Here is an 11,890-nt window from a genome sequence, read left to right as displayed (position 1 = left end):
CATCATCAAAAGCAAAATTTTCATGATGGAAATCTTCATACCAGTCATCCTCGTTGTAGAAGCCCTCCTGATGAAGCTCTCTGCGCGGAGGCCTTCGGTTCTGGTCATCTTGAGCAAGATGACGAACTTCTTCCGAAGCTTCATCTATCTGCCTCTGTATATCAGCTAGATGAGCCATCTTCTCCTTCTTTCATTGAACCTGTTGGAGGAGCATTTCCAAGTTTTGGATTTCCTGATCCAAATCATCCTCCAGAGGCGTCGGACTGGTGGCCTTCCTCTTCTGGCTTCGGGCCTCCCTAAGAGAAAGGACATCGTGATTGGGATCCAGCGGCTGCAGAGTGGCAACCCCTATGGCTGAAGCTTTCTTCGGCGGCATGACGAAGGTGATGCTTGCCGAAGGTGTTCAAAACTCAAGAAATGGACGTGAGTTCACCGGAGGTGGGCGCCAATGTTGGAGACTTGTTCTCAAATGCTAAGAGTTAAGAACAAGGCAACATAAAAAGTGTTAAATGTTAAAATCCTTCGTCCTTATAAACATTATATCCCTTCGGATATAATGAATTCTGGACGAAGGTTACGAGGAAAAAGACCTTCGTAAGTTCGATAGATGATGAAGAAGAACACATATAAGAAATACAAATAATAATACAGATATTTTCATTAACTTCTTTTTATTATCAAATCCATAGAAACAAATTATAAATGTACCTTCGGATTGATGAAAAGTAAAGGTACAGGCGTGATGCAAAAAGCGAATGTCAAGTCAGCGTGAACAGTACGGGAGTACTGTTCATCTATTTATAGGCACGGAACGCAGCCCGTGTAAAATTACATTAATGCCCTTTACATTTATCAATAACTCTATAGTAATTCTTCGAGGTCTAATTTGGATTTTCATCTTTAAGTCGGTTCCCCTTTTCTGCTGTCATGCCGAAGCTTTTCTGCACATAGCTTCGTGATCGTTTTATCCTTCGTCATGATCGCCTTCCACCCCAGTCAAGCTTCGTCTTGACCATGCTCTTTATACCCGTAACCTGATTCCGAAGATACCTGCTCGCATACTTGAAAAACATTGTCAAATCATGTTTTTGAGAACCTTTGGAAACCGAAGGCCCCCCACACATCTCCTAATAGTTTCTTCGTGCGTGTGGGACACCAAACTCTACGGGCTTGTTTGGGATCAAAGGTAATGGAGTGGATTGATAGGGCTAGAATCCCCTACTACTTAATTTTGAATAGTGAGGGATTATAGCCCCTCAATCCCCTCCATTACTCTTTGTCCCAAACAAGCCCTACATATTAACATCTTCCATCTTGTGAAACTATGATGGAACACCTACCTCCATCTGCGGTTAGCTTTATACTAATCTGCAATCCCTTCGTTCCGAAGCCACGCACTCTTCTTTTCTACTACTACGTCCTATGCATTGATGCTGACAAGCATGCGGCTGAAGGTTGCTGCTGTCTGTTAACGGGGAACAGATGAGTTACCAATCTGTACTCTGGGCTCACCTTCGCTGCAGTCCAAAGGACTTCGATCTGCAAATCTCAAGCTCCATAGCACATCACTTGCAGAGTCACAAAAGGAATGGATCACACTACTGTCCACCCTTATTCGCTAAGATCTTTCACATCTTTAGGTTCCTTTTCTTGAACCTGAAGCATCGCCATGATTCGCTCTCCACCGTGCACACGTCGCAATCACAGCCCCAAAGATCAGCAAAAGGGAGCAAGTTCCATCATGGAAAGTGACACACGTTTGATTCCATCCATTCATTGGGGAACAGGAACACAAGATACGTACGTACAATCTTTTCTCATGCCTATCCATGACCCACGCATGAATGTAGAGGAATGAGAGAGAAATGGCCATAAAAGAAACCCCAGCGCACTAGGCTTCAAATCACACTTGCAACAAGCTAAGCTAGAACATGATCAAAAGGCTCTCTCACTCTCATCTTCAGGGACCCTTAGCCCCTTCCATGGAGTGGCACTAAGAGTACGAGTGGACTAAGTAAGAGGGCTTCATAGAACAAAACCCTCGGATTCCGGATTATAAAAAATCTTCCAGGAACTAGAAGTACCTTCGAGATACTAAGTAGTAGTACGATCTTGTACTCTGTAACTAATAAGCAGTGGTAATAGTTAGCACGATAGCAAGCTGCGGTGCGGGTTACAATTGAATAAAAGAAGAAGGTCGTTTAGGGGGCTGAGAGAGCCCGGAGCTTCATGTCCTTGAGCGCCGGGTCCTCTAGAAGAAGGACCTTGTCCTTGTCCCTCACCCCAACCATGTGGAGGTGGTCGGTGTCATCCCTCTCTTTACCCCTGAACAACAGCCTCTGCTCCCGGGTCTTCAGTCCTGTCACCATGGACAGCATCACCTTCAGCTCCCCTACATTTTTTAGAGACAAGCTTGTTAATTACAACAGAGCTAAGAAGGACACTCTTTTAAATGGAGCTCAAACTGTCAAATAAACACGTCATTTAGACAACGATGGGAAAAACAGGATGAACCAAGGGTTCCAACATATGTGCAATTAATTTTGGCTGGTTCTAAGGCATCTGGCATATTGGCAGTCACTGCATTGCATGTATCAGCAGAAACATGACTGTTCGCTTGACTTTAATCTATATCAGCTTCTACTACTTCTGTAATATTTTTGTTTTTATAAATTACAGCTGCATAAATCTAAGCAGGCTGCTTTAATTCGAAGCGAACAGTCCGGACCCTGAGTGCATCCAGCAACTACCAAACACCTACTCCCATAGTCCCATTCACTGATGAGGAGGAACATAGCTGGATCTTTTTCTATTACTCCTACCCTTTTTTTCTCTCCTCATATAATAAGGATTCGATTCAGGAGGAAAGCTAAACAATTTCAATGGAAACTTGCAAGGAGGAACTAGCTATATGTGTGAAATCAAGTTCCAAGAACAAACGTGCTGCTGCCAATGTATCAGCACTTCAGCAGCGCCAGAAAATATGTACTACGTGTAAAGGGAATCCACCCATCGATCGAGCGAGAACGAGACGGAGAGAGAACCGAAAGACTGGCCGGAGCAGTGTACTCACCAAAAGTGGAGGTGGCTCCAATGGACACGTGATGCCAGGAGAAGCCGGTGGACACCCTGACCGTGACCGTCTCCTGGCCGCCCCTCCCCTCCTCCCTCTTCTGCACCAGCATCCCGCCGGGCCTCACCTCCCACTCGATCTCCCCTGCGCCGCCGCCGCCATTGTCGCCCCCACGAGGGGCCGCCTGCTGCTTGGACGAGGAGGAGCTCCTCTTGAAGAGCCTCTTGGAGTACCTCAGCTTGATCATCATGGCTGCTGGTTCCTGCTTGTGTGTCCCGCAACCGGTTTGAGGCTCTGTGGTGACTCTGGTGCCAGTGCCAAGGCTGTGTGCGCGTGTGGATATATATATAGGGCGGCGATCGAGGACCGGCGAGGGGGGGCGCGGCGGTTGCAACTTGCACAGGGGGGCTGGCAGGATGGCTTTAGAAGCGTGCCGTGCGTGTTGTTTAAAGTCCAGGGCCGGCGAGTCCAACAACGCCGCGGCATGCAATCTCTGCACAAGTCCAGAGTTAGCGCGGGGCCCAAAATGAATTCTTTTTAAGAAAAAAACAGACGAGGGCAAGCATGTTGCCCTTATAGACCTCGAAATGCTTCGAAACTTGCCTTGCGTGGAGGTCTATTTGTTGGTCTGCACATGGGAGGGTGACCAGGAATGATGAGAGGGCCTCGGATTGCGGCGAAGGACTGGATGATTGGCGGGATGGTCGGTTGCGTTTCTCTTTACGTTGTTTAAGGACCGCTATATAATAATGAAATGAAAGTACAGATAAAACGTTGTTGTTAGGGCATGTACAGTGGAGAGACACCAAAACGGTTCTCCAAGCACAGGAAACAAGTAAGAGACTCTATTGTACAATGGAGTGTCTATAAACGTAGTCTATTAATAAATACAGAATTAAATGTATTTGTATAGCATCAGATCGATAGAACAGACGACAAATTCGTACAGTGGGAAGTGAGGCGTCTGTTGCTACTTGGTTTACGAGCCAGAGGCGTCTCTTCACGGAGAGACGACTCTAAGATTTTTTTAAAAATAACCCCCTTAAACACCTTAATAGCCTCCACATTAAACACCATTGTACATGCCCTTAAGGGCATGTTTAGGATAGCTTTACTTCAAAAACTTCAACTTTAGTTTTCTAGCTTTACTATAAAATAACTCCAGCAAATTGTTAAGGTGGGTTCTAATAGCATTTGGCTTGCATATGGACTCTATCTTTTATAGTATAATTGATTTGTCTGAGTTTTCTTGATTACCCTTCATAATTAGTGGGTTGTCGCGAGAGAGAACGCAAGTTGTATGTTGTATAATCAGTGGGATGGTGGATAATTTTCGTATAGCTTTATGAAGAGATATAAAAATAGTATTTTTGAATCACCTTTTAAGGAGCTTCATGAATTTGATGAAACTTACTTCTAATTTCGATTTTTAAAAAGCTAGAGCTCGTGAAGCTGGACCTGTTTAAATGGAATAAGTTGGAACCAAGTTGAAATTCTTAAAGTGAAGCTCTCCCGAACAAGGTCGGCTTAACGAAGAGTTTCGTATGGCCGACCTGACGATGATGCCAATCACAATGAGCCTGATTGGATGACCGCGCGCGCGTCCATGCGCAGGCTGGCACTGTCCCGACCAGATAGATACGATAATTTTGAGTGTATAAGTGGATGCAAGTTAATAATATCAAAATAGCTTATTTTGTATCATCGTCAGGTCGGTCATACATAAACTTAAATGAAGTTAATACATACGGTGATTCAAGATAAGATGGTGTGGATAACGGATCAGGTGGAATAATACTCGCGATCCGGCCAGAGAACCTTCGTGCGGCCAGCCATGGGTGCAGCGCCGTGCATTAAGGTTGCGGACGAGATGATGTTTGCAGAGGCATCGTCGCGATTGCATGCGTCGGCGTCGCCCATGTTCCTGCAATCCGGCGGCCGGACATGGTACAATCGCACAACCACCTGGCCACATGGCGTCTACGACGATTCCCCGGCGATTTAGGCCGTTCGGTGGATCGCGGTTTTTGGATCCATGCTTCCACGGTCTCCAAACATGTTAGGGATAGGGGCCGGCGGATCGTGTGGTACATGGCCACTTGGCCACACCGTATCTGCGTGGATCAGGCCGTTAGCGGCAGCTTTGCTCACGGTAACGTGCTTCGTTCGTCATTCGCATGGTTTGAGTCCCAACTAGTGCTGAAAATATGGATCGGTTTTTTTTTGGCTAGCATGAGCACGACACAAAAACAGGAGCCCAATTACCCAAAACATAGTCCGGCACGAAATAATATATGACAGGCTAGTATAGCCCGAAGGTAATTCTGGGTCGGACCGCAAATTCTGGCCCGTCAGACCCTGGCACGGTCCAATGAAGCCTAAGTTATCTAATTTCCTTAATTTAGTAAGCTACCGACTTTATATTGTTATGATATTTGAAGTTTATGTGGTCAAATGATGCTTGGATTGTTTAATATCTTTAATTTATTAAGCTATGGATTTTATGTGATTGTAATATTTTGATTTGATGTGGTCAAAAATATGGGCCGGCACGGCCCAACGAAGGCACGATGTGGTTTAGGGCTAGACTAGACAACTGTTTTTACACTTCGGACTGTCACGACACGGCCCAAAAGTTTTTTGGGCTTTTCTGACCCAAACTCGTTTGATACGAAGCACGATGTGCTTGACCCAACCTGGCTCGGCCCAATTCCCATCACTTCCCTGACTATATTGTTCTTGTTTTTTTCCAAAAGAAAAGAAAAATAAAAGATTGTCAGTTTTCTGCAAGATTCTCCACTATTGCTGAGCTCAAGAAATCTGCTTGCTTCCTCAAGAGCACGATAATGAGCAGTGCGGACAAGAGTAATGATGTCCTGATTAGAAGTTGTGGGCCACCATCAGCACCACAACCCATCTGAGTTACTTGGTAGGCTGTACTGAGCCTTTTCGGTGTTTTCTAAGCCCGTAGCCCAATGGGTCGCCGGTATCGTATGAATTGGAGTGGTGGAGAAGGGTCGGACAACCCATCTTAGCTCTTATGATAAATTTCTATTACAGAGCGTTTGAATCCCTTCATTATAGAGGAATTAGAATTCACTCAATAAATTAACTTATTTAGTTTGGAATTTGACATTCCACCACTTTCCAAAGTTGAGATATAAGCCTATCTCAAATTCATGAGTTTCAGGATGGGAAATGATTTTATGCATTAGTAGAATTTGTTTCTACTCTGTAACTTACATGACACTCTTCGTCTCACTCCTCTATAGTAAAAATGTAGCACATAAATATCTTCAACATCTTGCTAGTAATAGTATACAAATATATTTTGCATAAAATCAAATTAGCTTAATTGATATATGCCTAAATTATTATTATTAGAATGTAATTCAATTTCAATGATCCAAACGGGGTGTTAGAGATTTTTATAGGCTATCCACTCTCTATCTTGTCATCTAAATCTGATTAGCCATCTAAATCCTATCAGTTCACTGAGTCCCTATCGCTCAGGTCATCAAGCTCAATGGCAGGTTTAGGAGCCAGCTATTAGGAGCCTTACTCTTTCAAAGGTCCTCAAAAACACGACTAACCATTTGCTTCTAGCATAATGTTGATTATTACAGGGGCTTCGTCACAAACAAAGGTTCATGATGGGAGTTTACTCCTCTGACGAAGGTATTAAAGATGAAGATATAGCCCGAAAATGACAACAATGAATGCCGAAGCTATAATAAAAAAGTGACAACTTCGTCTTAAACTGATGCCGAAGATCAAGTATAATGCTGAACCGAAGAGGAAAAGACTGGTTTGACCCTAGTGATTTAGGCTACAATTATGAACAAATGTCAAGGTCATAAATGTATTTTTACCTGGGCTGCATCCCGTGCTTATAAATAGGTGAATAGTACCACCGTGTTGTTCACACTGGATTGTAATCATTCTCGCGTCAACACCTTCGAGCAAGCCGAAGGTATCAATGTAACAGGAATCTTATTCATACGTTTATCATGAAATAAATATTTGAATTGATATATGAATGTATAATGTTTATGATATATACATCAATTGTTATTCTCGTGAATGATGAAGGCGTGTCCTTCAAGACCTTCGTCCGAGAACCATTATATCTGAAAGGAAATGGTGTTTCGGAGGACGAAGGTCCCTAATCTCTAACAATTGTATTGTCTTGTTCTTGATTCACAGTATTTGAGAACGAGTAAACAACATTGGCGCCCACCTCTAGTGAACAAAAACGACCACCTTCGGTAACATCTCAAGCTTTCACCTTCGTCATGCCACCGAAGAAGACAATAGCGCCAGGGGCTGCCCTTGCGTCGCTGGACATCAACCAAGAGGGGCTCTCTCTGAGAGAAGCCTGAAACCAGAAAAGGAAGGCCACCAGCCCAACACCGCAGGAGGAGGAGCTAGACCAAGAGATCGACTAGAGGCCATACACCAACAAGTGCAGAGAAAGAGAGAGAAAATGCTTCGGCTAGCTAAACTTCAGAGGAAGATTGATGAAGCTGCCGAAGAAATGCGCCATATCACTCAAGACGACCAAGGACGAAGGCCACAACAGAGAGAGCTTCGACAAGAAAGCCCAAGCAATGATGACGAATGGTATGATGATTTTCATCATGGTACCTTTGCTTTTGATGATGCTTCTCCTCTAGCATCAGAGTTGCAGGCTACTCCATGTCCACCATCCTATAAACCACCACAACTCCCCATGTATGATGGCATTCTGATCCTAAGCAGTTCCTTATGAGCTACGAGGCGACCATATCATCATATGGTGGCAACACGACTGTTATGGTGAAATCCTTCGTCATAGCATTCAGGAGCGTGGCTCAGACGTGGTATTCCTCCCTTCGCTCGGGAACGATTATGTCATGGCAGAAGCTCAAGGACATGCTGGTAACCAGTTTCTAGGGTTTCCAGACAAAGCCAGTAACTGCCCAAGCCTTATTCCAGTGCACATAGGACCATGAGGAATTCCTACAAGCGTATGTTCGAAGGTTTTTGCGTCTCAGAGCTCAAGCGCCAATGGTGCCAAATGAGATTGTCATTGAGGCCATGATCAAGGGCTTCGAGCAGGACCAACAACACAGTATTTTGCTAGAAAACCTCCGCAAACTTTGGAAAAGCTTTTGCAAAAGATGGACGAATATATTAGGGCTGACAACGACTTTCGGCAGAGAAGAGAAGAGGCTTACAGATACTCCGAGATGACTAGGGGCTTTGGAGGAAGACTCCACCCTAGGCATGTCAGAATGATTCATAACCCCAGCTCATGTAATGACAAGGGTAATCATGCTCAAGGGCATCAGCACAACTCTCAGTCGTCAGGGACACAACAAAGCTCCTTCAGGTCACCATCTCCAAGAGGCAGAGGAGGAAGAAGCTTTGGTGGAAGGTTCAGCTCTCAACCGAGAAGGTTGTTTTGTTTATTCTATGGAGAAGATAAGGGACATACAACAAGGATGTGCCAAGTCACGATCCAGAAGCAAAAAGAAATAGCTAAAGCCGAAGCACGGCAGAATCAGCCGAAGCACGGCAGAATCAGCCGAAGCAAGTCTTGCATACTGCTTCGTGCTATTCTCCATATATTCCCGAGTATGTGGGCAACCAGCTGTCCATAGCATCAGTTGCTTCGGCAAGCCACTCATAAGCTGCATGTGCCCCGCTACCACCACCACCACCCATGGCTTCAACCTTGCCTCACAATAAGCAGCCAGAAGGGCACCACCAAGCGCAACAACACCATGATGCACATGAAGAGTCCGAAGCTCGCACAGTCAACAACATTGTGCATGAATCGAGACACATTTACTAAAACAATGCAGGAGCTCAATCATAAAATTTTCATACTTGATGTAATCTTTACTTTTCTCCCCTTATGTTTTTTCGAATACAATATAAGAAGGTTTAACCATCGGCCTATTGTAATGAATCTGGGGTTACACCATCAAGTGTAACAAAAAAGCGAAGAAGCTCCAAAGTCATTCCTAAGGGGATGCAGAGCTAAAATACTACCTAAGTAAAAGGTGAAGAAGCTTCAAAGTCATTCCTAAGGGGATGCAGAGCTTAGCTCCCATGTCGTTCCTAATGGGATGCAGAGCTAAAATACCACCTAAGTAAAAGGTGAAGAGACTCCAAAGTTGTTCCTAAGGGAATGCAGGGTCTTATGTTTTATGATTCATGCATCAACATCATTTGCATCATATCATCACATCATATTGCATAACATCGCATCATACATCATTTTGCATCGACAGAAACAGAGGAAAAAATAAGGAAAATTGCTCCTTCAAACATACCGGCTATCTTCGGAAAAGAGTCCCAAAAGAACGTATCAACAATACAAGACCCATGCCTTTGATGGAGGTGTTGTTATACGGGGTTTATACCTTCGACAACGATATTCTTATGCAACATCTATGACGAGATCTTCAGAATCGCTTCAGCAAAGAAGGGGGATTTATTTCTTTCTTTATGAAGCATGAAAAGAAGGGAAGTTGTTTTTCTCCTGTGGCTCAAAAACGGTAGGTACAAAGATTTCACGCCTCACAAAGAAATATATTACATCATACAAATACTTGATAATTGTTTCTTACAAAAACGAAGCTGTATACAAAAATTCTAAAGTCTCAATAGACAAGCTCTAGTCATCTTATTTCAAAACTTTGTCAGCAGCTTTGTTTAGTAGTCTGTTGACAACTTTGTCAATGGCTTCGTTAGCTATTCTAATTACGTCAAGCGCCCCTTCAGAGATGGATCAACTTCAGGGTCATATGGCTCCGGAGGGGGAGAGAGGCCGTGTTACCGGCGCGGTCGAGGACTGGCAGGACACGTGTCCAGGACGTGGGGGATGCACACGCGGTGCGATACTCGTGGTAGTTTGGTGGTTGATCCTCGAAAAACCACCCAACGCTACAGATGATGGATTTTCAACTGAGTTTGACCTCAAAACTCGGCGGTGGTGGTTTTGGTGGGAATCGAGGGCAGTTCGTGGTGCCATCATGAAGGGTGTGTCATGGCAAAGCAACTTGTGTGGAGCATGTGGCCGTCATATCAAAATCCTAGGAGTTGGTCCATTTCATCGCTGACTAAGTGGATAGGCTCTATGTATCTAGGGGAGTTTAGGATGTAGTAATAACCCTCTATAAATGGAAGGGTGGGATGATTGTTTCATCATCTCTTTGGCTATTTGTTTTAGGCTTCCGCTTTGAAACTATAGTCTCCATTCCCTAGTGTAGCCGAAAGCCACAAATGTTTTGAACTTGTGTATATGTCTGTGATCTTCACTCGTTGATCCAAAGGAAGGGTGGCCAGATCCATCCATAGGGTCAGTTTGACTCATTTGCACAACTTTGTCTTCACTGCGTTTTTGGGTCAATTTTGTTCTCTACTTCTTCCCTCTCCTTCTCTTTGGATTTGTGGAAGAACCATCGAGTTCTTGTGTTGTGGGTGTTGTTGGGAATTGATTGGTGTTGAAGTACAGTCTTTGGATCACTACATATGCCCTGTTAGTGCAGTTCTTGGTCGTGATCCGAGTTAATCTCGATTTGAGTTCGTTTGAGAAAACCCCATGCTTCTCAGGATTTTACATCTGCACATGGTTTTTTGAGTTGATCGTGTTAATACTTCAGAAATCATCTTCTTTCCCTCTACACAAACTGTAACACCCTGAATTTGGGGGTACAAAATTTCTTTCTAATTACCTACCAAATTCAGGTGTTATTCTTCTCTCTCTAGTTTCTCTCTCTCTTCTTCTTTTTGGTAGAATTAGCTTAATTAGTGAGGGATTAATCATTTTATTTTGTCAAAACAATATGAGTCATGAAATGTTGCATCATGCGGAGCTCCAAATATTCTTTGAATTGTGCACATGTTTGATTTGGTTTGAATTTGAAATTTGAATTGAATTTGAATTGAAAACCCTAGAGAAAATAAATAGAAAATCATTAGAAATTACCTAGAAAATGGAAAAACCCATTTCATCCCAAGTCGGCCCAACAGACCCAGCCCCGTGCCCGCGCGCCCTCACCCCATGACAGGCGGACCTCGCCTGTCGGCGCCCGCTCGCGCGCCCCTTCTCCCTATATCCCTCTCGCTGCTCTGTGGGGCCGGCCTGTCGGCGCCGATTCCCTCGCGCACGTGCTCATCCTCTCTCTGTGTCCCGTGGACCCCACCCGTCAGTCCTCGTCCCTAACCTCCCGCCCATGCCCCCGCCGTGGACGTGCCCACGTCCGCGCAATCCTCGGCCACCTCCACACGCCCTCGCCTGTTTAGAGCCCGCGCCCCGCTCGCCCACTTCCCCCTGCTCATTTGCGCCCTCAGCCGAGCACTCTCGCCCTCTCACTCGCCCTGCATGCGCACCCAGGCAGTTCTGCTGCCGCTCACCGACGTCCACCGTTTGTTCTACGATCGCCGTGGGACTCCCCGCCACGTCTGTTGCCCCGGTAAGCTCCGCCCTATCACCCGCCACCTGGAACACCCCTCGGTTCGCCCCCATCCCCTCTGGTCCGCCCGGTCCACCCTCATCAGAGTTCTTCATGTGCAGCCGGAGCTCCGCCACCATCGCCCTGAGGCGTCCCTGCGCCTCCGCCGTTGCTCTAGGACTCCGGTGTTTCCTCTCGAGGTAAGCAACCCAGACCCGCCCCCTATTTTTCCCTTGATCGCCCTCGGTCATGCGCGATTGCTCGCCGGAGTAGTGTTGTGCCACCGCCGAGCCGCCTCGCTGTGAACCTGATAGTCGCCTAGAGGGGGGGCTGAATAGGCGAAACCTAAAATTTATATACTTAAACACAC

At 45.3% G+C, this 11,890-nt stretch overlaps 1 protein-coding gene across 1 annotated transcript; it reads right to left on the bottom strand.

Moving 5' to 3' along the window:
* Positions 1-1,750: 1,750 nt before the first annotated feature.
* On the bottom strand, positions 1,751-3,372 carry LOC100501619 (Ubiquitin-like superfamily protein). The gene is made up of 2 exons (NM_001196302.1): positions 3,074-3,372; positions 1,751-2,392 (listed from the first exon to the last, which is right to left on the bottom strand). The coding sequence occupies exons 1-2, from the start codon at positions 3,321-3,323 to the stop codon at positions 2,202-2,204; spliced, it is 441 nt and encodes a 146-aa protein (NP_001183231.1). The 5' UTR covers positions 3,324-3,372; the 3' UTR covers positions 1,751-2,201.
* Between the last annotated feature and the right edge of the window lie 8,518 nt (positions 3,373-11,890).

The sequence above is a fragment of the Zea mays genome, chromosome 4 (genome assembly GCF_902167145.1).
Source record: "Zea mays cultivar B73 chromosome 4, Zm-B73-REFERENCE-NAM-5.0, whole genome shotgun sequence".
In the NCBI taxonomy this organism is placed as follows: domain Eukaryota; kingdom Viridiplantae; phylum Streptophyta; class Magnoliopsida; order Poales; family Poaceae; genus Zea; species Zea mays.
Note: the sequence above shows the minus strand (reverse complement) of the source record. Positions and strands in the feature narration are given on the sequence as shown.

Excerpts from the sequence above, each read along its gene's own strand:
- LOC100501619 (NM_001196302.1), bottom strand. The coding sequence starts at position 3,323 with ATGATGATCAAGCTGAGGTACTCCAAGAGGCTCTTCAAGAGGAGCTCC. Across the intron at positions 2,393-3,073 it reads TGGAGCCACCTCCACTTTTG|GGGAGCTGAAGGTGATGCTG; the intron begins GTGAGTACACTG and ends TAAAAAATGTAG.